The sequence below is a fragment of the Neopsephotus bourkii genome, unplaced genomic scaffold (assembly GCF_033783945.1).
Source record: "Neopsephotus bourkii isolate Nb327-2 ecotype Australia unplaced genomic scaffold, CSIRO-AGI_Nbou_v1 NB_678, whole genome shotgun sequence".
Lineage (NCBI taxonomy): Eukaryota > Metazoa > Chordata > Aves > Psittaciformes > Psittacidae > Neopsephotus > Neopsephotus bourkii.
In genome coordinates, this window is record NW_026901177.1 from 2,005,803 (window position 1) to 2,033,575 (window position 27,773).

The 27,773-nt window shown below is 40.1% G+C and overlaps 1 protein-coding gene across 2 annotated transcripts; it reads right to left on the reverse strand.

The window, feature by feature from the left end:
• Positions 1–68: 68 nt before the first annotated feature.
• Positions 69–24,324, reverse strand: MFN1 (mitofusin 1). 2 transcript variants are annotated; one of them, XM_061353529.1, is made up of 18 exons: positions 24,190–24,324; positions 23,555–23,676; positions 22,631–22,766; positions 19,605–19,767; positions 19,069–19,193; positions 17,333–17,441; positions 14,173–14,280; positions 13,302–13,455; positions 13,106–13,173; positions 8,489–8,610; positions 6,861–6,987; positions 6,473–6,577; positions 5,424–5,526; positions 3,923–4,152; positions 3,266–3,421; positions 2,560–2,756; positions 1,171–1,305; positions 69–164 (listed from the first exon to the last, which is right to left on the reverse strand). In XM_061353529.1, the coding sequence occupies exons 2-18, from the start codon at positions 23,670–23,672 to the stop codon at positions 95–97; spliced, it is 2,226 nt and encodes a 741-aa protein (XP_061209513.1). In that variant the 5' UTR covers positions 23,673–23,676; positions 24,190–24,324; the 3' UTR covers positions 69–94. The 2 variants fall into 2 exon arrangements, with proteins under 2 accessions (XP_061209513.1, XP_061209512.1); XM_061353528.1 differs by lacking the exons at positions 69–164; positions 1,171–1,305; positions 2,560–2,756 and having other exon boundaries at positions 2,848–3,421; positions 13,305–13,455.
• Between the last annotated feature and the right edge of the window lie 3,449 nt (positions 24,325–27,773).

Genomic DNA, 27,773 nt, shown 5'->3' on the forward strand with positions numbered 1-27,773 from the left:
AATCATTTCATGTGACTCCACACAGGAGAAGTGTCATTTGTAAAAATTCTACCTTGTCCTACAAAGGATCACTGGGAAAGTTGGCAACAATGTTTTATTTGCTCTTTTGAAGAAAGTGCTTGGTGAAGCCGTCTAGTTCATTCTCAAGGTGAATGGCTTTATTCCTGCAAAACAAACAAAAGGGGTGGCTTTACTTCACTGCAGTAACCAGCATCAGTGCTTAATTTCTGCTCCTCTATTCCTGAAACCCACGGCACTGAGAAAACCTAAATGTGCTGCCTGGTCAGAGCCCGGGATCTCATGAGCATGGGGCCTGGCCTGGCAGCAGAGGGCTGCCAGCAGCCTGCTCCACATGTCCTCCTCCCGAAAGGCTGGGCCAGGCCCACGTGGGTCTTCCCCAGTTCTGGCCTTTCTTTACCATCTTCACCTTGGGAGAGCTCTGCAATTGGAAGGAGGCAGAGGGCTGGCTCCTCACGCAGGCCATTCATGCGGCACACCATGCCACAGGGGTGCGCCACAGAGCTGGGCTTCACGCGATGCTGGTCTGGAATGCCTGAGGCCAAGAGACAGCCCCTGGCCAGGGCAGGCTTAGGGCAGGGAGAAAAGAACATGGGAACTAGGGCTGAAGCTGCCTCTAAGAACCTAAACTACCAATTACTGCAAGTTTTTCTTCTGTCTAAATACCTACTCCTGGTACTGGAAAACAGTGTTGTACTGAATGGTGTACAATGCAGCTCTCTCGTGTTCTCCTATGGGGAAGGCTCTTTGGGTAGAACTAACTTAGCTACAGAATCATAGAATAGTTTGGGTTAGAAGAGACCTTAAAGATCACCGAGTTCCAACCCCCTGCCATGGGCAGCGGCACCTCCCACTAGACCAGATTGCTCAAGGTTAATATGAGAAACTCATCTCTCCCATACAATAGAGACAAAGGTAAAAACAAGCTCAGGAAGAGCATTCTGGGAGCTTTGCTCATTCACCTAGGTAGAAGCCTACATTGATTTAACCTAACCAGAGCTGTTCAGTTACAACTAAACGAAACAGGCATTGCTGTGTACCCTGCTGCACCTGCACCTACCTCATTTCACCCTGAACTAACAGCAAGCGCTAATCCCACTTTACGTCAGCAGGGCTGGGAATCTGCTCATGGCCAGTCACAACCAGACTTACCTCAGCTGCTTGGAGCTGCTCTGTATGTTCTCCAGCTGATCTATTTCTTTGGAAAGCCTAGCAATTTCTTCTTCCAGGTTTTTCTGGGTAATATCCACCTGCTGACAGAGCCGAGCAAAGGTAGTGGCCATTTCCCTAAAGGAAAAGCAAGGTTGTAATCATGGTTACAGAAGTCTGTGGTACGAAATAAAAATCTTAAGAAATTAAATGAAGTTTTTTAAATCTGATGGCATTGCAGTGTGCAATAGGACACAGTGATCCGAGTCTCCTGCTGTTAAAAAGACTACAAAATAGCAGAAAGCAGGAAAACTGTGTATTTTTTAAATTCAAAAAGAAACTTTAAATATGCAAAATGCCTATGCCCCCGTCATGTCTGGCCACTTTCCACTGAGCATTAATATGTACAAGCCTGAGATGGGGACTCTGGCAGCAGCACATGCTGGATCAGCTGAGTGCCCCTTCGGAAGTGCTCTATGCCACACCAAGTGCCCTGAACACCGGGAATATGGGCACTTTGCAGGGTGAGGTCCTAGCTGCCTCCTCAGCCATGTGCTCCCAACCTGAGTTCCAAGACTCCTCCTTACACAAATGGAAAACCAGTTACCATGCTGAGCCAGCAAGCAGGCCCTCCCACAGGAGAGGAGACATGTCCTCTCCTCTCTACTTCACCTCACTGGAGCACTGGTTTGAGTCCAGCTCTTCCATGTCCTCACAGAGACACACAGCTGCTGGACACGGGGATGATTCTCCTTCCTCTGCAGAAGCTGAACTCTCTATTAGTAAAGTATTCCCTGGGCTACACAGGAGAGGTGTTCTGCAGCCTGAGGGTTAGAGGTCTCATTTAGCAGGCCTAATTTTCTGAAATAATTTAATCAAAACAAGCAGTTTCAGCAGGAGAGGCTGAGAACACAGTCACCCAGATGTTACTTTGCAGAGACAGGTGAAAAACTATTTGGGAAAGATACACACAAAACCAATGGAACTGTTCAGAAAGGCTGCTGAGCTCTTCTTCCACAGTGCTGAATGGCCAGGACTGGCCGTGTAGATCTCACCCGTAGCAACCCCTGAAGCAGAACAAATGCTCACCCCTGAAGTAACTCAGTGCTCATCTATAAGCAGACCAGTTCAGCCTCCCCACTAGATCTGAGCCACCTCACATGTTCACAGTAAGGTGCTGCACAGAGAGTCTGCAACTTAAGACTAACTCTTGCACTGCATGTACATACACAAAGGCTATTGACCTTTCCAGGTGGTAATTTCTAACTCTTAAAAATCCCTTATGGTAAATGCCAAGGGACACTAAAGCTGCCTTCCCATATCACATACAGCCAGTCTCTGCTCCAGGACAGTACAGCACTGACAGGGACGGAACACCAGCATGGTACTTACTGTTGCACCTGATGGCTGCAATTAGCACTTGTGAGACTGACGATCATCTGCAGCTTTTCAGTAGCATAGTTTACAAACTGCTGTTTAAAGGCTCTCTCTTTTGCTTTAGTGGTCCAAGTTAGTCTCTCGTATAGATATAACAACCCATACATACTTAAGGAAAGAGAGATGAGTTTCCAGCCTACCGTTCTCCAAATCTGAAAGAGAGGAATCTTCATTAGCTTAAGTAAATTGCCATGCAGAATAAAGTCTAATTTCCACCATTTTTTAAATCCTCTTCACAGCCCTTTCACCACATTAGTTTAAAAAAAAGTATTATATCTGTATTATTATTGCAGCCGCATTCAGAACAGCTGGTACCCAGCAGCATGGAGAATATGCAGGTTACAGAAGCCTTGCTGCTTTTCCATGAAGGAGAAAGCAAAGCTTCCCCTAAATCCAAACTGAATGAGGCACCATCAAATCATCCTTCAATTCAAACGCTGAGCCCAGACATAAGGCATAGAGAATATGTCCAACCATCTTCAGAATAATTAGACCAATTTTCTCACTACAACCTCATTGCAGGCATCAGCATACTGCACACACTCATCCAGCCCATTGTTATTAAGTCCACTACATGTTTCATGTTGCACCCAGAACAGGAAAGATCAACTTAATCACTGCCAACACTTCTAGTACAGTGAATGTTGCTAATACTACTTGCCACTCCGCCAACAACGATGATGCTCATAGAGGTCCGCGATGTCAGTGAAGCTAAACTCATTACCAAAGGAACCATAAAATCATCCTGCGATACATTCTCTGGAGTCATGGCAGGAAGACTGGCAGTAGATGGGGTGGTAGCTAAAGGACGAGGGATCTAGAAGAGTGGAATATGGCAGCCTGAGTAAAAAGCATTAAGGAACTACACAGCAGATTGGTTTTATTTTCATATATTCAGGGATTGATTTACTGAAAGGAAACTCTTCAGCACAGAAACGTGAACAACACTCCTGATAAGCAGTGGAGGTTTTAATAGTTCTTTGCCCAGTGGGGACTGGGACAGAATAAGGGTTCTGCATAGGACTGTCCCTGCCATAAGGATCCAGAAGTTACAAATAAAAAGGTTATCCAAAAGGGTTCAATCCAAAGAAAAACAAAACTCAGGTAACAGCTGCAGAAAGTTTAGGAAAGGTTTTTTTGTTCCATTCTAACCCTGAATATAATCCAATAATCCTCACCAAAAATGTTTCACACAAAGGGACTAGGGGAAAGTAGCAGACAGCATGTAAATAATATAGGCAAATATAGCAAAACCAAGTATATTCTCATCAAGGTAAAACAAAGCACTTAATGTCAGCCTAACCTCTGACGCACTCACTTGTAAGTTTGGATCTGCTAGTCCCAACAGCACTTTCTGAGCTTGTTTAGCACCCACGAAACGGTTTACAAGTGAAGTCCATCCCAAGGAAAAGTGGAACATGATATCCTCTTGAAAATCTGCACACAGACTATGACAGTTTAGATCATAGCTAAGGTCAAACCTCCTGCAAGGAACTAGCAAGTGGAGCTGACTCTGGGCACCAGAAGGCAACAACGGTTTCAGATTTTCTAGAAATAAAACCAAACAGTAAAGGTGAGTTAGTATGGAAAGCTTCACAGCATCTTCACACGTAACATCCTTGCACTGCTGGCCGGCTCTGTCAACTACCAGAACGCAAACTGATTGGGCATTTTAGCAGTACTGATCCTAACAGAATAGGCAATTTATTACTCTGATAAAATAAAACAGTCACACAAAACCAGCTCAGAGGAAGCACTTCTGGAAAAAATGGTCAAAGTAACTAAAAGACCTCTAGCAATAGTCAAAAGATAAGGACAGACTAAGAAAAAGTTGGTTTATCCAGCAGTGCCATACAGAAAAGGCTATAGTATTGTGTAAGAATCTTGCTCAAGCTTTTATTACCAGAAGCAGATCACCACAGATGGATGTGTTGGATAAGTTACCACTTATTTAAAAAAGGGTAATAATAAAAGGGAGTGTACAAATACTTTATGAAACTATCCTGTTTTGCACTCAGAATCTGGAGAGACCCAGGGAGAGGATTATACTGCAGAAACATTATCTAACTAGTATATTTTATGTATCTGTTGTGGAAGCCAAAGTTTAAATGCATTTATAAAAGGATTAGACAAGTTCCAAGAGGAAAGGTCCATTACTACTCCCTTAAGCCATTAATCCAGATGCAGTATCTTGGCTCAGAGGTCCCTGAACTGAGGACGGATTGCTGTATTTACCCTGCTTCATCTCCCCAAGCATCTGCTACTAGTTCATTGCAGAGACAGGATACTAAGCTGGACAGACAATAGTCTTGGTCTAGGATGGCTTTTCCTTTATCATTTTATAATGGTAAACCCTTATCAGAAAGAAAATTATTTTAAAAGCAAGTTTCCTTAAATTGTCTTCCTCTAAACAACGAAAACAATTTTTTTCTCTCCTCAGCCCAGAGAAGACTCTAGAGACCTTATTGTGGCCTTTTGGTTCTTAAGAGGGCAAAAGATGGAGAGAGACTTTTTATCAGGGCCTATTGCGATAGGGCAAGGGGTGATGGTTTTAAACTAAAAGAGGCTGGATGCCAGCAAGAAATTTTTTACAGCAAAGGTGGTAAAATACTGGCACAGGTTGCCCATAGAGGTGGTGGATGCCTGGAGACAACCAAGGCCAGGCTGGATGGGGTTCTGGGCAACCTGATCTAGTTGAAGATGTCCCTGCTCACTGCAGGGCAGCATGAACTAGATGATCTTTGAAGGTCCCTTCCAGCCCAAACTATTCTATGTTTCTATACACAAAAAGTCTTAACATTCCTCCTCCCTCATCTTACCAATCATCTCCTGCTGCGACTGATGCATTGACTCATTGACTTCATTGGAACAGCGATCAGCCAGGTTCCTTCCCAAACCATCTTCTATATGCTTGTTTAGCTCCTGAAGTTTTATAAAGGATATATGCTCATCAATTTATATTTAACTCATCAATTATATTATACAAAGCAGAGATACATTAAACACTAAGTGTTGTTATTTACGGTGGGAAGAACAGCATGTTACCATGGAAATACCATGCTCTTAAACTGCACATTGTGAATGAAAACTTAACTGAAGTGACACAGGAAAGATTTCTCCAGGGCTGTAATCATTAGAGGTATATGGAAAAGGCTGTATTTTGAATAAACCATGACACTAAAAAGCATACCATTGCTATACTGCCCTGCAAAGCCTCTACTGTCACTGATGAGAGCCGATTTCATTGCTCTGCACAAAGATAAACTGATCCCTTCAACTCCCATGGGGGTCTGCTCTGGGCATTTTGCAGAGAACACGCCACAGAGGACACCACAGACTGGCCTGAAAACACAGCAGTATAGAGCTGATCAACAAGGCTGAAGCAGGTGGGAGTTATGGCAGTCATTCATCAGCAGCAGAGGTGTATGTCTGCTCCTTTAAAACACTGAGGCTGAGGAATCTACAAAGGTTTAATTATTTTTATTTTTTTTTCCTTAAAAAGTTACCCCCCCCCCAAAAAAGTGTTGGGCATTTGCAAGATCATTTCATTTTTACATCAGTTTCCTTTAGGTGCAGTGAAAATTGTTTATGTAAGGTCTTTATTTACTAGAAGTGAAGACTATGGATCAGGGTGTCAGTTTCAGTAACCACTCTGGTAAAAATGGTGGCTGAAACATTTCTGTCATAAAACAAAGCAGGAAATACTCTCAACCTTTTCTAGTTTTAGGCAGAGATATGCATATGTCAGAAAGTAAAAAACCTGCTATGCTTAAAGTGTCACATAAAATGCTACTCAAATTATAAAAACAGGAGTAGAAATTCAAGGCAAGACAAGGACCCTGGCTTCAAACATGGAAAAAAAACTTACTGTCTTATACAGCTTCAGTACTTGAGGAGAAGGGTGAAAATCTGAATAAAATTCATCAACTAAAACCGAAAGTCTGCAAATCTCATCAGTCATGGCAGAAGAGACCTGGAAGAATGCAGCAAATACATGAAATATTTCTCCTACCTTTTCCAGCCAGAGTGAAACCAAACAACTGCATTAACTGTTACAAGGAATGATATCATTACCTGACAGTCAAGAAGGATTGCCATTTTAAGGGAGTTTTATTCTTTTTTTTCTTAATATTGGCAAAGGAATATACCAGACATTTCAAATGTACTTCATGAAATGGGTGGGCACCTAAAGAAGCTGCCTTCCAGAAGGGGCAACACTTGAATCTTGAGAGATTGCTCACACTGTTGTTACTTACTTTATTTTCTACTTCCTCGGTAACACGTTTGATTTTTTCCTTAGTATCTTCTGTCAAAATGTTCAGCTGGTTTCGAACAAAGTCCAGTCTATCCTTCTGATCTTCTCGCTCTTCCATTGACTGGACTCTAACATAGCAAAAAGCAAATCACCATCACCAGCAGATACTCTCCCAGCAATGAAATAACCCCCATCACCAGGCACGGACCACCTAGCCGATGGTTTTACTGAGTTTACAGAGCAGCCAAAAAGAATTCAAAGTAACACAAACTGAACAAAGCAGAGGCACTACTCCAGAATGACTGCAATACAGGTATTAAATTTACAGGTGCAGTTAAAAGCTGCACTGACTGTACATAAGCCGAATTACTGGGTTTTGATGTAGTTACAAAAAACAGCATTTGCATTTGGGATTGTTACCACTGTACATAGTTACAACTCAAAAAAGCTGTGGGGGATCAGAAGCCTTTAATACGTCACCTGTCCTGATTTAAAAATAAAAAGGATAAATCTAATTAAACTGTCCTACTGCTGCTCACCTGCACCACTCAACTATTCCCTAATAGTGACATGGGTCTGATGACCCTGCCAAGCAAAGGGGAGGTGGCAGAAACCAACCTTGTCACAAACAGCTCTCTTCAGAAGTCCTTGACCTACCATTTATGTAAAAATTGCTTACTATCTAAAACAATTATGGCTTGAAGGGCCAGCAGAAACATCAAACAATGATTCTGATTAAGAAGGGTCACTACACAGGTTTTAGCCGGTCAGCTGACAGAAAGAAGCAGAGTAGTATGTTCAGACATTGCACAGTATGTTTTCATAGGATCTGACAATGTGAGACAAGTCAGTACGTAAACAGGTTTGCAAAAGCTGACATATTCAGGAAGATAAGTGTGTTTGACAGGCACAGTGGAGTCTGCTGAAACATAAAGACACACTATTAACAGACATGGAAAGGAGACGGAGAAGATTAAATGTGACACTGTGTACAACAGAGACAGGAGGCAGCCACACAAGTAAGGAAAAAAACCCAGACATATGCAAACCTCAAAGAACAGAATAGATGAGCTGCTACCATAAGCACTAAAAGGACTGCATGAGCAAAGAGAGAATAAAGATATTTAACGATACAATCTGGAAAGGGCCAGAGGCCAAGCCTCTGTTGGCCTGGGCCCTTCTCAGCAGTTAGCAATATTCTAACCACTTGCAATTAAGTGTCTACATCCTCCCATTTATTTTCTCAGTGTTACTGTTAACAAAAAACTTCATTAAATCAGGCGCAAGCATCACTTCTGAAATGCTAGACACAGCTAAAAAAACCTTACTATTTCAAACATTTTTAAAAAGTATCTGAAAACCTACAGACTGCCTCTGTAATTGTAAGTCAGTAATGAAGAATAACAAAGTATACCAAAATCCCTATACAAGTGTCACAGATCAGGCATAAGACTGTGTGGTGCAAGTGAACAGCAGTAAGACTGACACACCAGAGAAATTCTCTGTTTCTTACCAAGTGAGAAAAGTGAGTTTTAAAGTCCATAATGGCCCAAGAAAATCACCAGCATAGAAAAGGTTCCTCAGAGGATCTGGATAAAACAAAGCTAACCAGCCCTCCATTCAACCTACCTTTTCTCTGCTGCTGCTACGTTTATGGCGTCCATAATGTTTTTCACAGTATCTATTATCTGTTTAGCTCTGATAGTGTGCTGTTCAAACTTGGTTTTCACGGCTGACTGCGAGATACACTCCTGCGAGGGGCCCAAGCCACAACACATTACTGCAATTCCATGCCAACATGTTCAAGGAATTTCACTGTCAGAAAGCACATGCTGCTAATTTTACTATGAACTTAAACCAATGGGAAATAAAAGGGAAAAAGTATACAGAAATTAAAAGACAACAGAACTGAAATCTCAAATGAGTCTATAGCAGCAAATCTGTACCTTTGTGTTCATTCACAGTAATGTGCATAGGTTTTTAGTCTGTCAAAATAAATCAATAACGTAAAGAAAAAAGAAAACTCAGATGAACAAGTAAGATAAATCTAGCTCTTCAGAGAATTTTCCAAACTAGCTCTTGGGAATTACAAACATCTAATATGCATGCGGGTAAGATCGCCTCCCTTGAGTTTTCTTCGTTGCAATACATGCTCTTAGTTTCAAGAAGCAGTTCTGTTGACAAAACGTGACACGCTCATGTCAACACTGACCATCCAGGAACATACAATTAGCAATAAGAAGGATTAAAATCAGCAGACAATGCTCTAAAGATACAATTTCTAATTGTTATCCATCTTGAATATTATTCACTCATTTACTTATAGGACACTAACTGAAAAGACGTAAAACTGATCAATTTGGGCAAAAGCAAATCAGTTGTAGTAAGCCATACATTAAGATCTGCACTAAGTCACCAAAAGGTAGCCTTGTCTTCTGTGGTTGAGGAGACGAAAGCAAGCAGTTAAGTTTTCTTATACCAGATCTTTTAGGGTTTTTAAATTGTTCTCAGTCTGTGGATGCACCTTTCCTAGCCCAAACAGGTTTAGGCTGCTTTTGAAAGACTTGCCTATGACCTTAGTATACTCTGTAATAACAAATTTCAGCTATCTAAAAATAACAGATCAAAACAAAATAATAATAATAACGTATAAATTATAATCTCTGTTCCTCGATGAAGCAGATCTAGAAATCAGCAATGAAAGGCCAGAGTTTCATAAATATCAGCACATTGTAAGAGCTAGACTATGTGTCATGGTGGAAAGAATCTTCCCAACATTAGTATGCAGTAGATAAAAGGTTGACAGTCACTCACAACACAATCAGAAAATCCAAGTTAGAGCACTAGGAAAAACACAAAGGTTAGTTAAATGACTGGGAAAGATAAGAATGGGACAGCAGCAATTTTGCTGTCAAGTAAGTGTTTACCAAAACAAAGAGAAAAGTTATGTTTTAACAGCATAACCAAAACCAGCTGCCTTCCAGCCCACTTGCAGTATATCAAGACAGTCTTTAAACACACTGCTTATTTACATTCCTGTGCAGTGTTAGGGAAGGACTCTGCAGTATTTACTAATTCACTCAGTTATTCACTCCAATTTACAGCCAGAATTATTATTCTACCCTGCCTCCCTCCTCCACTCCTCCCCACACCATTTCTGTTACTCGCTTTTTGAACAAACTTGGGACTACAACCTGAGGCATAGTGAGGTTTGGTTTTACACAGAATATCCACTAAGGATTACTGCACACAATACACTATGCAGGCACTTCTTTGCTGTTTTGATAAGACTTTTCTTTGTATCTCACTGTAAAATTTCAGAAGACAGATACACAGACCACTGTTATTCCACAATATAAAAATTCAGAACTGAATTCAACCCTTTGCTTTAAGACTGTCTTTCTTCCTTTGTTGTAACACAGCTGACAGACACAGTAACATTGCTTTTTAAAGCCACTACATTTATTTCCAAAATCATAATTTCACCATGGCTTGCGTTTCTAGTAATGCCTGGACCAGTTTTTCTTTTCATAACTTTAACCACCCTGCACTTTGCAAAAAACATGCTTATATCTCTTTCTCACACAAAAGTCTACATAACTGCAGTTACAAACCTTTCAGAATGGCACAAATTTTTCAGAACTAACACTGATGCGTTGTTTCTAGATTTTAAGATTCTAGCTACATAAGCTCCTATCAATCCTGAATGAACAAGCTTTCCCACCAGGGAACTGATACTAAAATCAGTAGTGTGGAAGTATTAGAGAAGTAACAGTTCCTCTTCTCAGCCCATGTGGAGAAGAGGAAGAAGGCATCCAATTTTAATGAAGATACAAGCAGGAAAGAATCTAGGAGGAGCAAAACCAACAGATATAGCTAGTGAGAACATGGAACATGTGGATGCAAAAAGAGTGCAAGAGATGTTTGGCAAGTCAGAACTAGGAGCTAAAGGCAAAGACACACAGACTGCGGCTGGGAAGTGTTTGCTGAAGACAGATAAAAGCATCTGTGCTCTCCTCCCTTCCTTTTCACAGACTGGAGTGTAATCCAAAGGTTGTGGGACCTGCAGCTCCTCTGTCAGGAAACAGAGCAAATGCAAAGTCCTTGAGCCAGAAGTGCTTAAGCTGTACTCACGGCTATACAGCATCTGAATTTAGGCAGCAGTGCATAAGGCACAGTATCAAGCAGGATTTTGTTTCCAGACTGAACACAGAAAATTCTACCTGATGTATGATATTCTTCATTAGTAAATGAGGTGGTATAGCCTAGTGCTGCTAAACACAACTAATGACAATAGTATGCTGATGATAGCTGCTTTATCAGCTTAAATGACAGTACTCTGAGTACTAGGTCTGAAGATTTCAGACCTGGTGACACATTTAAGTATCAGCTTCACTTTAAAAGCAAATAAAAAGCCATTATAACTTCGGAAATTGGTCACAAAACATGAACCTGAAAGAGGCTGTGACACCAGACACTCAAATGTTTAAGTTGGTTTGTCAATCTTAATTTAGCACATTGTCAATCTCTTTAAGTGATGTGATCACACTTGTATTCAAAACCCTTCATTGTGATTTCAGGATGAAACATGGATGAGCAGGGAAAAGCATTACAGAACCAACTCTCACTGTTGGAGTTGGAAGGTGTGCTGCAAACGAAACATGTAATGTGAAAGAAGAAAAAAGTTGCTTTAAGGCCTTACCATGCTACCACAGAATGTTTTTTTTTGTCCCAGACTCTGCCAGATAAGCTTGTCATGAGGTTGTGATCTCATGAAGGATGCTTCTCATTTTGGTGGCCAGCTTGAGACCGTGACGTCTGATTTACACATGTACTGCGCACTCACAGCATCACATCATTTATTAAGTCAGACATCCATCTTAATCTTAAAATATCCTAACCGTTGAGTGCTCAACTGCGATTATAAGAGATTTTGTCAAAAAAGCTTTGGGTACAGCACCTGGCAAAATATGTTAAAGAACAGTAACTGACTTGGTAGCTGAATTTCCACTTCCTTCCTACCGGTTGAAAATTTCTTACTGTAATTCAAGGACAAAAGTTACAAGTAAAAATGCATGTTTGGCTACAACTTGTGGCACAAGCAACAGATTTCATGCCTCACGGGCTCAGGTCCTGTCAGTAGTATGAATCAATCATTTCAACAATTCAGTCCCCTAGCGTAAGAGTGTGGATAAGAAATAAATTAAAACTTCAGTCTGACATTTTCTTGCTTATGCAGGACTAAATAAAGCTATCATTTTAACACCTTTTTTGATCTACACACATTGCAGATAACTTGGTTTTGCTAAAGTCAAATAGGTTTGCTGTGATGTGAGAAGAAACACTTTTCAAAGGCAGTTTAATTTTTCAAAATAAACCAAAGGAGTTACCAGTTCTGGCACACAAGAGGCATCCTGAGCATCTACTGTATGCAAACTACAGTCACTGAGCTCAGGCTTATGGTGCATGAGATGTGCTGATCCACACCACACAAAACCATGAAGGCATACCCAAGATGCCTCCTTAAGATATGCAAGAATGGCTTTAGAGTTACGAATTCAGCAAGGCAAATGGATTCTATCAGAAAGAAATCACTCACTGTCTAGCCAGTCCTACTTCTGAAGAAACTGTAAACTCCATCTATGGATACAGCTAAACTGATGTTGAAGAATGGAATACTTATAACAAGAAAGATGCAAAAACAGTATTAATGTTCAGAGCATGAGAGCTAAGCAGTGGATAATGGTGATAATTTCAGGACTCTGGCTTTAAAAATGCAAGTAAATACTTAGATTTACACTGGTGAAAGAGAATTTCTTACTAGTGGTGTCCTGAATTACAGCGATTGATTGCAAGGCTTACATTACTTGCAAGGCTTGATCACAACTTCAGAACAAAACAAGGCTTATTGTAGAGAAAACATCTCACCAGCTCATGGTTATAAGTGATACACACTTCCTAAGAGCACCAGCTCTTTTTATATAGACTATACCACTACAGAGATCTCAAAACATGAGCTAGGAGTTTTGGTCCCTTTCCTCACAGAACAATACTTCTTTCCAACAACTACCTGCTACTCAAGGTGAGGAGATGTACAGAACCCACAGATAAGGCAAAGCTGTCAGATGGTTTGAATACCTTATGCTACTCCACTTGCTAACATGGGTAATGTTCAGTAAAATGAAGCGAAGCAGAAGTTACCTTTGCATTAAAAAACAGACAGTCTGAAAAGCCCATCATAAATACCTCAAATATCTGCTCAAAATGTTGAAATTCCTGGAATCTTGTTTGAAACCCTTCGGCAAGTGCTGCACCTGTAAAATATAACAGACCGTAAGGGAAAGAGCAATACCTCGCAGCAGTGACTGTACCTTAAATATTTTCGTTTATCAGGTTTTATGATATTTTTCTGTATTTGAGGAAAGCAAGAGCTCCCACACACCACCCTCTGGCATTCCTTGGGCCTTCTGTCTCCTGGCACTCAGAACTTCTTTTGCAGAAACAAAAAAGATGCGATTCCTCGCTTCTACAGGATCAATAACTTTGAGCTCATCAACTAGGAAAGTCAGACAGCGCTCCATGTGCTGCCTGCGCACCTACGGGAAAGGTAAAAAGCTCGTGAGAGCAAGGCAAAAACTGAGTCATCATCAAATCAGAACATCAGAGTCAGAAACAGATACTGAACCAACCCTTAGATAGCAGATGCCTTCTAATCCTACTGACGCAGCTTTTAACCATTTAAACAGATCTGGAAGCAACAATATGTTTCCGACAGGTAGAAGAAAGTAAGTCAGAAATATCAGTCAGTTACTGGCGTAACCACTTCATTCCCCACATACAGAGAAATAACCACCTCTGCAAGCTAGCTGCTGCTGGAAACATCTGAAGAGCACACCAAACTGTTACCATTTAACACCGTACCTTGCCAGCTGCTCTCTGCATGTATGCATGTATAATCTTAACCCTCACACTGCATTACTATTACAGAAATTAATAACACAAAGAAAACTTACTTAACTGTGGAGGAAAAAGGTTCTAAACAAGCTTCTCACTGTATTACCTGCCTGGATATGTTGCAGTTTGAATGTCTGAATTGCAGGTTGCATTTTGCTCTGAACAAGGAATAAATTATTTCCATTTTCTGACCAAGTAACTTATCCTTTTATTAATAAAACAAAGCTGGTGTTTTCATATTAATAACTGTATTACGTAGGCAATTTAGCATGTCTTTATGCATGTGGGGGACTTTTCTTTATACATGTATGTTGTTTTTTTTTTAAATCAACCCAAATAAGAGCCATCAAGTCACTCACATCTTCCATGTATTCTGGTTCTGATGCAGAGGCATCCCATCTGTTATTCAAGATGAAGATATTTGGCTTGGAAAGTCGTTCGTTCACTTTATGGAAAAAATGCTTTTCCTAAGAATTAAAGCACAAACAGAAAACTCCCCAGACATCCAAACAAGAGTCACGTAATCTTCTGTAAGAGATTCTGAAGTTACTGCAGTCTTTTTAAAAGGTTATTAAAAATAATTAATTAGTATTAAACCCCACATACATCTAACACAAAAAAAAGGGCTCATGATAATCATTAAACGTCTTAAGACCGACACCAGCAGTAAAAGTCAAAGAAGCTTCTCTAAAAATAGGTACAAATACAAATTAAGAAAACAGATAGTTTAGAAAACACTGGAAAATAAAGTCTATTTTGCTATAAATCTATCATGTTATTCACTGGTTTGCTTTTTTTTTTTTTTTTCCCCTCAGAGAACTTCATTTCCTTTGACACTTCTAGTCCTGTAGGAAATCTGTTGCAATTCTGTGACACTCAAAATATAGCTGGGGAAGAGAAAAAGGGAAAAGGAACACACAAGATGCAGCTCATTTCCTTTTTAAAATAAGATGCCTGGCTAAAACTGTGAAGTCTTCCTTATCTGAAAAGTACAAAAGTACTCCTGTTCACTCTGTCAAACCTGGATTCTATATCACTGCTGAACGTTTTCCTTTTAAAAATAAGAAGGCATGTGCCTGAAAAATGTATTTAGGTCCTTTGCCCGTACCTAACACCCATCATTGCTGTTTTCATAGTCGTAATGGGTAAGTTGTGACGGAGCGAATTTCTGCTCAGCACAGCTGAAACAGAAGAGATCCCTGGGCTTCCATAAGCTTTTTGAATCTGCAGCAGGACACCACTGTACATTCTGGACACAACACTGGAGATACATTAGTTTCCGTCATCCAGGGAGTAAGCATGTGAAAACAAGATGACTGCTGCAGAAATAAAAACTTTGTCTGAAGAGAACTTATGAGGGAATATTAGAAAAATCATGTTTCTGCAAAAAAGCTGTGCATGTGTAGCAACTGCCATGAAGAAGCTGCCAAGTATTCTCTCAGACCTGTTATGGTAAGAGGTAAAAATAATGCCTAAGGAGGATGAGAACATAGTTATCATATGCTTTACCTGAAGGACAAGCTTGTGTAGATGAAGAAATTACCATTTGCCACAATGCAAAGCAAAACAGAAATGCTTTAAAGCAGTTATATAATTGTTAAAGGCAACTTCATTTGCATCTACCACACTGAAAAACTAAATAAAAGGAAGAGTAAGAGAGCTGTTTACTGAGCCAAAGCCTCAATCACAACTAAGATGCACCTCCTTTCCCTCTAATATGCACCCTGGACACTGGTGTTTCCAGATTCCAGTAATTACAAGATGCTCAGTATTAAGTGAGGATTTATAAGCGCAGCAACCAAAAAACCTCAGCAAGACTTTAATGCTTGAAACAAATTGCAAGACTAACCTTTTTCTATTTAGCAGCTTCCAGCCATGCCTGACAAGGAATAAAGGTTGGCCAGAAAATCTCATCAAAAAGCACAGGATCATTTCTGTCACTGGGTGTTTAGGATCAGACAAATACAAAATCAACAGAATCTTCCAGCAGATATGTTGGAAAGACAAATAGGCTATACATTTATTATATTGGTCAGATTGGTTTTAATGGTTATTTTTCCTGAGTAAACGAGAAGCCCAAATAAAATCTGGACTTTTCTCTGCTACTTTATTACACCAAACTGAAATCTGGCACACAGACGCCTATTGTTTCTGTGTTTATATAGTAATGAGATGTTCACTGAAACACAATCTTTTTTTTTTCTTCCCTTTTTTAATTAAAAACCCCAAGCCAACTATGGTATGCACACAGTACAAGCAACCTCTACACTGTTCATACTAAAAACTTCGAAGTGTGCCTCATGTGAGATAATGGAGAAGATAAAGAAAGAGCTGTGCCAAATCCTCTCTCTTTACCTTGGATGTTGTAAGAATTTTCTTTACCCCTCACCCCCCCTTCTAAATCACATCTCTTTGGTATCACAATCTTTGATGATTAGGCTCAGAAGATGGAATGTAATGTTTTTAAACTCGTTCTTCTCATATCTACCAAACTATTCTCATTTGCTAGAATGCAAAGAGATACTGCCTTTGTACATTCAGTTTTCTACTGTATTAAAAAATACCTCAATAATTAGAAAGTTCAGACACTGCATGTCAGAACTGTGCTCAGAACAATCAGAGAATTTTATTTGTCTACAATAGGCTCAATAACAGTCTTCAAGAAATTTCTCAGTAGCATTATACTACATTTTGGCAGTCACAGTTCCAATAATTTGGAAACCTGATATTGACATTGCCTGCATTCACGATACTTAGTTTAGTGAAAACTGAAGATCACTACAAAACTGAACCAAATCTCTGGTTTTGTATTTTGAGTATCATAACAGCTCCTTTGGTCACCTTGCACTCTCTCCTTCTACAAGTCGTACAATATCTAGGCTGCAAGGTATACAGGAGTCTTCTCTCTTGAAACAAGGCTCTTTATAGAATAAAGGTGTTAACATGTCTTCAGCTCTCCAAGTTGCACAGAACTGTGCAACATGAATGCTTATTGCTAGCATTTTCTTCAGAAGTACCGTCCAATGAGGTGAATGGGTAACACTTGTCCTCAGCAGAAGGTGCATCAAGGGAATTCACCCTCTTCTGAGACAACAACACGAGGAACAAGACACAAATTCTAACTTCCTTCACCTACTTCGTGTATTTTCCTGAACTTCTGGACATGAAATACTCTGTAATTTATTTCTTTGATAATACAAGTGCCTTGAGCTGACAAGAATCAACAAACTGTAAGGCAAGACAAGCACTACATCACCCATTTATCAAAAAAGAAACTGAGATAGGAAGGACAAATATGATGCTTAAGTCAGAATAAGCAAAACTGGTAAGAAACTTGGTTCTCCTTTCCCTTGTGAGAGATATGCATCATTTCTCGCTTCCCATCCTCAAGAGCTATTCTCAGCATCTCAGTGCAATAATTCACGGGAGCTTCAGTAAAGGCCTAAGAGAAATCATTTCAGCTGTGAAACTGCTGAATACTTAAATGAAGAGCTAACATACAATCATTGCATAACATACCGTGTTCATGAGAGTTGATTCAGAATTGGCAACCAAGACAAACACATCAGCATCTAAGCAGAATTTGTCAATCCAGCTGTCCAGTTCTGTAGTGACATCTGTGCCAGGGCTGTTGAGAATAAAAAGCCACAAACTCATATTTACCCAGAAAAGGAGCATTTGATCTTTATCAACGGAAAAAAATAGAGTGGGATTGCCTCACGGCCTTGTAAGAACGTACAAAGCTTTTACCTTTAGGGTGATGCTTAAGGCAAACACAGCAAAAGCCAATTACTATTTTTAAGAGTTATCAGTCACTTGTTCATTGGACCATCTACTTATTCAAAAATACAGTTTCCATTGTATAAGTAGGCAGACCACAACTGGCAAGAAAAGTGACAGGCAGTCCATCAGAAATGCAGGCAGTCTCATAGAACAGTCCCCCATATCTCAAGTTTTAGATTTCAATCAAAAAGGACAGCTGTTCATATGATGTTTTTTTCCATTAATAAAGGCTTACTTTAAAGTGAAATGCTACAAAGCTGTGTACAGATTTAATAAGAAACTAAAATGAAGTTAAAACCATAGTGCTCTCAGTTTTTTTAAAATGTAAGTGGAATATGACATTAAGTCATATTTGCAACTCCTCAATTATTGCTGGTTCAAATTTTCTCAGTTTAACAGTAAAAAGATGATGCTCTCCTTCCAAGTACCTGTTCTCAGAATCCAGACTATTTTCTCTTCCTTTCACATTTCACCTTTAGCAGACTTTAGCAGACTTTGCAGACCAAATCGTGCCTTGTATCTTATCTATGCAAGGATCCCTTCTGGGTTTCCCGCATACCTGTGCTACGCACATGTCCCCAGGAAACAGCATATGTGCATAAGCTCAGAAGCCCAGCAGTGCCTCAAAACAACCAGCTCCCTGTGCCAGTCAGGCTGGCTTTCTCTATGACTAACACAGGACCTGAGTTTGCACCCAAGAAAACAACAAACTCCTAGTGATTTCAAAGGTGCAAGACTAGAGATGCAACAAAAAACTCACTACAATTTATCAGAATACACGCTGGGTATTGTTATGCTGGATATGAAAATAATCATAGTTATAAATTCACTCATACTCAAGTGAATTACTCTCAAATTCAATCTATACTGATTTACAAATCAAGTCATACCCTCAGTGGCCAGGAATATTGGCATTTGACACAGACAAAGCGACAGCTTTCAGAATTCTTCAAATACACAAACTGAGAAATGGTAGTCCAACACACAGGCACACACAGCCCATGTAGTCACAATTACATTTTGAGGTCACCCATTACTTTGGTATGTAGGTAATGTAAGTCTTATCAGAAGCTCTTAAAAATGAAGTCCAGATTGCCTACACATCACATGATCAGTGAATTGTTCAAAGACAGCAGATAGACAAGAGGTTGCTGTTGCATCAACCCTAGTCACGCTCCCATACTGTTTGTTTTAAAGGTAGAAGTATCCTTAGACAAAAGGTAGTCCCTTGTTAAACTAAATCATAAGACACTTGTCTGTTTCAACTGTTACAAGGCCAAAATCAGCGGGCTGATCACAGGCAGCAGTATAAACAAAAGAACAAACTCTGTAATCTCTCCCTCTCGAATAAATTCTGCTTTTCAATAACTTTGCAACCTAACAACCAAAACACAAACTATCAGTAAATCAATCTCTCTTCTAAATAATATAATAAGTAATTTAAGAAAACATTTACTAAAACAGAAAAATACCTGTCCACTAAAACCAAATCATCTCTCAGCAGAGCACATTTTGACTTGGGCCAGAAGACATGGACCAGACAGCCAGCTTTCAAATCTTTATCCATGTGAAGTGCATGAGCAAGCTGATTGACTGTCTATAAAGAACAAAAAGAGAAGGCAAACATAAACATGAACAATTCTGTAAACCAGTCTAACTTAGTTCTCAAGCAAACCTGGTCAGAACCTATCTTGAACAGAATAAGAGAATTCATACATCCTTCTGGTGAGTATTTGTGATGTTACTTTTTTAGAAGCTCTTAAGACTCACCAGCATCTAAAGAACAAGTTGTGCCTTGAAACTCAGAAGTTTCTTTGGAGCGAGTGGTATTCTCTACAGGGCTAGAGTGTGTGATACTGAGCACCATCGTGAGTTTCTCTTAGAGGTTTAACACATCAATGCAAGCAGTTGAATAAGCTAAGCACCATGAGGCCAAATGACAAGCACATTCCAAATCCTTAACAAGAGATTACTGGGAAAATCAGCATTAATCATTCAAAAAACGTACCTTGACACTCTTCTTTTCATCTGACCCTTCTGTCATGAGATAAGCCTTATCTCCATCTGTCCCTTCCACACTGAGGAAGCAGTTAGTTGTATGGCCAATCCCACTAGGAAGTACCTTATCCCACAGCATTGCATTAATAACCGAACTTTTCCCACTGCTCGTTCTAGAGGGATAGAAAATCACAGCACTTTGAGCACAGTACAGTAGCATTAAACATACCTTTGTCCTGAACAGAATACACCCTATTAATTAATCAGACCCACATACTGCAAGCTGTTTGGGGTGACAAAGCTTCAAGCCAGTACAGCACAGCTTGCCAGAAAATAGGGAGTGCATGAAAAGTTTACCTGGATAGCAATTTTAAAAGTCTTCCTTGCTATCAACATTGCCTATCCAACCAAGAAAACCAGTTTTCATTTGCATTAACACACACTAGCTTAACTAGCCCAACTTGGACTGGCAAAAGTGATTTATCTGGTATACTTCAACATGTGTAAGGAATTAGAAAAAGATCCTGGCTCAAATCTGCTACACCAGAAAAAGCATCTAGCATAAAAAAATACCTCACATCAATCTAAAACAATTACTAAATCACACAAGGGGCAGTCTCCCTCTTGTCTGTGCCAGCCTCGGCATTCCTGAGAAAAGGACCAATCAAAAATATATGTAACATCTTGGGCAAAATCATGTTTTGACCAGACAACTCCACATTCTTTCTCACAGCAAGGCTAACGGAATTCCAGGGACGCTGGAGGGAGGAGGCCATGAGAATGCCACATGACCAAGGACTACCGTCTATGGTGGCAATCAACAGCAACTCCTTAAAATGTTCATGAAATTACCACCTCAGCAACTTAAGGTGCCTTTGGAGAAACACCTCATCTTTACAAGTCAGAAAGGAGCTGCTACTTCTGGTGGAGTCTTCTAGGCATAAGATGAGGTACAAAAGGAGAGTCAGTGTACTACTGCCTTCAGGTAAGTTTCAAAGCACTGCTGTCTGGAAATTCTTACCACAGCCAGCAACGACAACCCAGAACAATTTAATGCATGTTAATCTGAACTGAATGAAGATTTCTAGGGCAAGACATGAAAAAATGTGCAAAACATCCTCAATTTTTTTCTTGTGCATAATCCTTTTAATGCTTGTGTTGTTTAATTACAGAACTTAGTCTTGCCCTTCTTTTAGAAGGCTGAGGTAGCTAAGTTAACCAAAACCCTGTTGATTAAAATTAACTGGTCAGCAACTCAAAAACTTGGGAAATCTCAGCAATGTCCTACTTCACAGTAACCCTCACCCTTCACCCATAAATATCCAAAGTCTAACTATTACACAACAGTATGAAGTTACAGAGACTTTTTGAGCTATTTTTGAGCTATTTCTAGAAAAAGTTCAGTGCTCACTGCACAACAGTTTACAAATTTATTCAAAATGTCAGAGGAAGAGTGGAATTTGCTTTTCCCTGCTCTTAACGTCTGCCCTTGGAAAAACCAACTTTTATCACACATCACAGCTCGCAAATGTATTCTGCTTTTAACTTTGGGAAATATCAAAGCTAAGTTACAATTAATTTCCTTATCTTAGATCCTTTCATCGGTTTTCTTTAAATAGCTGAACTATTTTTAGCAATATAAAACTAAGACCACTGTCCCATCCATTTTTTTCCAATACTCTTAGAGAATTTTTACAACTAAAGCCTGAAGATTTACACTCCTGGAAAACAAATATGTAAACACATGCTTAAATTTAAGCACAGAAAAACCAGTCTTCCTGAAGCAAAGTGGACTAACAGACCCCAGACTTAGCAGGCACATAAAAGCATTTGAAAGTACTAGTCTTTTACAATGACTTCTCTATTTTGTATCTGACTTTACATTCAGGAAGGCAGATTTTCATCATCTTCCGACACCTTCCAAATTCTATAGGAATAGAATGGCACAATGTTTGGAATGCAGAAATTTACTGGAAATGTTAAGGCCCTATCACAATTTCTTACTGAAAATTTACAACTTTTCCACTAAAATGAGACTCAAATGCAAAACAAAATACAGACAAGCAGAGACACATAAAACCTAAGCGCTCTGGGTTTATACATCTGACATCACAGCACCTCTTCAGAATGCTTCTTACATAGTAATACATTTGAAGTGCAACAAATACCTTTCTTTTTAACTCCCTTTCTTCCTGCTGCAAATTAAAAAATAAAAGATAAAGACAAAAATAAAAATAGCTGAGATGATCTCAGGCTGACCAAAATGAAAAGTTTTCTAATACTGAAAATAATTTATAATTTATATAGATACATGTATTTTTATACATATATATATACACACCTAAAACAAAAGTGAAATTAAATCACCCATGACTAAATATGCTACCTAAATATGCAAAAGGTTTGACACCTGATTTGTGGTAATACCACCAACACCTGCGAACTAGAACTTTTCCTAATTACTGATTCAAGAAAGCAGAACCAATGAGGCAACCATCTTTAACTCTCCATTTTTCTTCAGCTGCTTATACACAGAAACATAAGAAGCCCAAAGTTTACTTTTTCAGTACCTGTGATCAAGTACAACCAAGACAGTTGGTACGCCACAGTAACAGTTCAGTAAAACAAAGATGTAAACCAAAGATATGAAACAAAACCACTGCATTAAAAAAAAAAAAAAGAAAAAAAAGAAAAAGCCATTCTGGAGAAAATGGTGACAAACTCGGACCTTCCCAAGCCAAGTAACTGATCTATACAGGATGATTATTTTACAAAGTTTATCAATGAAATGCATGTAACGATAAATAATTGATCTGCAGTCACAAAGCAAGAAGAACATCAAAGAAACATTCAGTATCAATTAGGTAAGAGTGAACTTGTTTTTATGTATTACATTTCAAGCAACAATAACGATGAAAACGATGAAGCACTGACTCCAGTGCATTTAAGTTACAAAGATGGACATTAGGCGCTACAAGAGAGAAAAAAACAACAACAAAAAAAATCAATTTAAGTTCTGGTAATTCCATTCATTACCTGCCAAAAAAAGCCACTTTCATGTGTCTCCGTGAAAGCACCTCACCGATGACTGCTAACTTGTTTTTATATGCCTGTATTTTTGCTAGTTCGTCTTCTGTTGCTACATGCTCAAGCTCTGGGTTCTTGTATGTGGCTACACATAGAAAAAGAATAACATAAAAGTAATCATATACAGACATAGATTATCACTACTTCACATGCCAATAAAGATCTGTGCAAATTTTAATGATGAAATGGTAAGAAAACAAGACAAAACCCCATTATGGACACTGATATTAGTCTTTGTCATCTGCCAGCTCCACCAAAAGCACTCATGCCATCATTCCAGATTAATCACTAATCTAACTGCTGGATTTGATAACCCTGTGAACACAGCCTGCTGTGCTGATGTGCCCCACTCTCTGCAACACCTGCTTCCTTCAGAAAGGAAAGCCAGGACCTCTCAAGGATAGAGCAGCTAGGCTGGACCATCCTCTCCCTGCATCATTAAGGTGATGAACCAACTCCATGTGATGACACACACACCTGCATGTTGGTAAAACATCAACCGGTGGTTCTCTGCATTACATCATGTTGATCTACTTTCCAGCTTAATAATGGGAGAACCTGTTTGTCCTTTCTTGTACTTAAGATAAAATGCAACAGGACTATAAACACTGGGAGTTGTTAAGCTTTCCTCATGGAAAGAAGGCTGGCTACTAGCCCAAGCAATGCAATCAGCCTCTCATATATGTAACCATCCAAGGCATTCCTGCTGGCCTGAGTTGGAAAAAAAAAAAATCATAAATGTTAAATGAAAAATGTGACTGCTTCTGAAGGTGTACGTTTACATAAACAGCCTGTATCATGATGTACACTGTTCTAGTTTAAAATACATTCAAAGCAACAGACAAGACCCTTGCGTTTAAGATGAAAGCCAACCTTCCACAAAAGTTGCTCCCTCGGTGACATAGTCCAGCAGCTGGTCGAAAATGGCAGTGATGGTCTTTTTAGCAAGCACAAAGTGCTTCAGGGGAGAGACGGTAGCTTCTGCCATCATGCAACTGCAAGGAAAGTTACATGAAAGTGACCAAAATGCTCAGTACACCCATCTACGTGAGAAGTCACAGCTTCTTACCCACCCAGTCATTAAAAAAAAAAAGCCCCCCCAACAAACACCAAAACCACCAATAAACAAACAAACAAATCAACAACAAAAAGAAGCCCATAAAAAAAGAAACCCAAACCCCTAAACAACAACGAACGCCACTAAATTTAGATCACGTTGGTTTTATTACCCTAACAAACTCTCACTACACGCGCCGACAGCGGCTCACGAAGCTCAACGATTTGGTGAGGCCTGTCCCCGAAATACGAGGTTTTCGTCTCCTAAACCGCGGCTCACGCTCTCCTCACCGCTCGGAGGTCAGCGCTGTCCTGTAAGCCCAGCGAGGCCAGGCCCGCGGAGCCCCGAGGCCACCCAGGCAGACCCTGCCCCCGCCACGACGAGGGGTGACACCCGCCGCTGAGAGGCCGCCTCGGGTCACAGGGGCAGCGGGCGGCTCGCGGTCACTTACAGAGCTCCAGCTGGTTTCCACCGTTACTCGGCAACCGCCGCGCCACTCGCGGGGCCCTCCCCACTGCCACCGCCTCCTCCTGCTCCTCACCACCACCGCCGCCGGGACGGGGGCGCACATCACTTCCGCTTCCGCCTCAACTGCTCCCGCATCCGCCTGGCAGGGGAGGGGAGCCGCCATTTTTACCGACGGCTGAGGGGGCGGGTGGCCGCCATCTTCAGCGAGGGCAGCGGAGGAGCAACGACAGGCGAAATGGAGGACCGGGAACTGGCCGCTGGTCCTCGGATAGCAGATGGACAACCCATCTACGGGGGGCTCGCAGTAGCTCCGCGCACGGCTGCCTGGCTGCCCGGCGGGAGGCGCAGGAACGTGTAACCAGTGGCGGCCCCGCCTCACCGGGTACGGTGAACGCGGGCTGCTGGCCCCTCAGCGTTTGCACGGGGACCTAACACAAAGACACGAAGCATAACTTCGGACTCCTGTGTACTGTCAGCACCATGGTTTAATCAAAGTCGGCTAAAATGACTAAGTACTTTCAAGAGTTAAAAAGCACCAATAACTTACACATGCGATACACAGAGCATAAGAGAATGAGAACAACCACAATGACAATCACCAACACAATAAGCATTATAAAGAACACATTATTTGAGAATTACAAGCTTGCTGTATTTCAAGTATTCACAATAACGGGTGAGATTTAAATTGTGTTTTAAAGCCAACAATATTTCATATAAAGTTACTTTATTCATAAACACAGTCTGAGAAGCTGAAATACATGATACACATATAGCCTGAAGGCTCCAAAGTGGGGAAAAAAAAAAAAAAAAGGGAAAAAAAAGACTCAAATACAAATTACTTGCAGATACAAAATACTTTCAAACCCACTCTTGTAATTTCATATAGCTGCTAGGTAGAATGCTGTGCTTGGAGTAGATTAAGTTTGTGGGCATCCATGTAACAAACAACTGGATTTGATATACTCAGTGTCCCGGAGAAAAAACAATCATACTGGCATGCTCTACTAATTCTTACAGCTAATTTTTCTCATTCAAGACTGATGAATTGATGGAGCTACAGGGTTAAAACCAACAAGTCCCCAGCAGTGTCAGACCAGCTGCTTTCACGTGCTCTCAGTTCACCTCGGTGCAGCAATGTCAGAGCACTGACCTTCCACTAACCTGCATCACGCAAATAAGCCGAACTCCTGTCTTCCCTTCAGTGGCAACAACATACTGCTGCTGGCATGTACAGTCATTCTTTTTGGCCTTCCAACTTCTAGACAGACTCCACTCATTACCTATTTTTTCTATTACTTAATATATTTTTTGTTTTAGCATGCTGATCATGATCATGTGGAAGCAAATACCCTACTTGTGTTCCTACTGAGGTAAAATAAGAACCTACTCCCGTACATTTCCATTTACTTTCTGGTAGATATTAAAAAGAAAACACTAACATTAGTCCCTTATTTATAAAATCCAACCTAAGACAAACTTGAATATATTTCCTAATTTGACACAGTGAGGTGCATTTTAATTAGGAATGATTTGGCTTCATAACATTCCTACAGGATGTTCTATCATTCCCAGTTTAGAGATTAGCAGTAACACAACTCAAAGATAGACATGACATAGTCATTCAGGAGTTAGCAACAACTTTTCTCTATCATGGGGCACTCTGCTTTTATTAGAGGCTACCTTTATGTACAGAACACACTGCTGGTCTATACAAACACATGTGCTCACTTCTGTTTTTTTTTTTAATGCCCTTCCTTAACGCTCCCCCCACCCCCTTGTTATTACCATCCCCTGGAGCAGCTTTCTCTCCAGAGCTCAACTGTGGCATTGGGGGTTGGAACTAGGTGATCTTAAGGTCCTTTCCAACCCAAGCCATTCTATGATTCCACTCATATTTCACCACTAAGGGCAGGGGTTTACAAGAACCTCCCCCAATTATACCCATATGAACAAACTTAACTTTCCATATAAAAAATAATTCTTATTAGTGCTTTGTTAGCTATATTATTGCTACTATTTTAAGCCAGTCAGGATGTGTTCAAAACAGGAAATTGGCAATTCTACTACAGACATAGTCATTCTCTGTACAATGGACTAATAAAATACAGTCAGGACACCATCAGGTTGCCCTCTGCAACAACTACACCGAAGATTTAGTAGTAAATCAGCATTTCAAAGTGATGAAAATGGACTTGCCTCTTGCAAAGAAATACACGCTAACTAGTTCATTGTAGGCTTTCCAGAAATACTTCCTCTAGAAATTAGAACTTCCATAACGTGACTAGATTCAGCCAATTTTTATCCCTAACTTTAAAATTCAAACACAACCTTGCATGCCTTGAAGCTGGTAACACCAAATCTTACTGAATAAGAAATGTTTTATACATTCATTAAATCTATACAAAGCTTGCATTAGACAAATCTTACATTACAAATTTACAATAAGTGCAGGAAGAAATGTAAACTCCACCGCTAACTTCTGAGTAATTCCACCCTGGTAACTAGCACAATCAAATGACCTCACCCTTGCTTTTATCTGCCCAAGCATCCGCTCAGAAATACAGCTACAGAATGAATTGTAAAGATTTGCTTCTAATGATTATAATGGCAGGACAGCACTATCTAATCTGAACAAAGGTATGAAACCATTTGAAAGTGATTAAACTTAGTAAGTACTGCACCAGTGTTTTAAGCCAGTATGCGGATGTTTAAAACCTACAGAATTAAAATAATGGTCCTCAAATTACTAGCAGTGGCAAGGTAATTATACAGAATTATAATACAGACTAATAGAAGCTTGCTCTAAATGAGGTTGGTGACATACATCATTTCACTGTAGGAGCTAATTTAGTATTTTTAGATAATAAAATCACACTTTGTACATACTCAGCTGGGTAACTTTGCAAATTCCCTTGCAATTACTCCTTAAAACATGACCCAATCTGCACAAAAGCAATGTGTGCCTCCTAGGTGCATTAAAAGATAGAAACTGAAGGTAGATAAAGGAGACAAAAATCATGCAGGTAGGAGGTCTGTAGCAAATGTGTCAAAGAGAAGATTGTTGGATAGTTCCAGTGACAGTAGTTGAAATTAAACACTGAACTGAATGACTGTATCGGATAGGTACCACAGGAGAAAAACAGGTCAATTTTCAAAGCTTAACAAGAATACATGGTGGGAAATGCAGCCTTGCATATGAACTTCGAGATGTCCATGCCTCAGAATTTTTGGAACACCCTTATCTTTGGCATGCTGGTGTAATTTGCTGAACGTCAGCACAATGACCTGCTGCTGCAGAGGGTAACATGAGATGGACATGCAGTTGAGATCAGTAAGGCGTTACTTAAGCATGGAAATGGATGTTGCCTCTTTGTGTCATTTTAAACTTGGAAAAAATGATCTTCTAAATTACATATGGAAGCATGGGATGACCATCAGAACTGCTATCACAACATGCACCTACTTCCACTGTCCCTGCCCCCAGAGTCTGATCCGTCACACTGTGTGATTAATCCTACTGAAACCCCTACATAAAGAAATTCACAACACCAAGCTGTTCTGCAT

What these genes read in the sequence shown, in the direction of transcription:
- MFN1 (XM_061353529.1), bottom strand. Translation starts at nt 23,672, where the DNA reads ATGATGGCAGAAGCTACCGTCTCTCCCCTGAAGCACTTTGTGCTTGCT. An exon ending in GTAGCAGCAGCAGAGAAAAG is followed by an intron (nt 6,988 to 8,488) that starts GTAGGTTGAATG and finishes TTGCTATGTTAG; the next exon opens with AGTCCAGTCAATGGAAGAGC. An exon ending in AGCAGCTCCAAGCAGCTGAG is followed by an intron (nt 165 to 1,170) that starts GTAAGTCTGGTT and finishes TTTGTTTTGCAG; the next exon opens with GAATAAAGCCATTCACCTTG.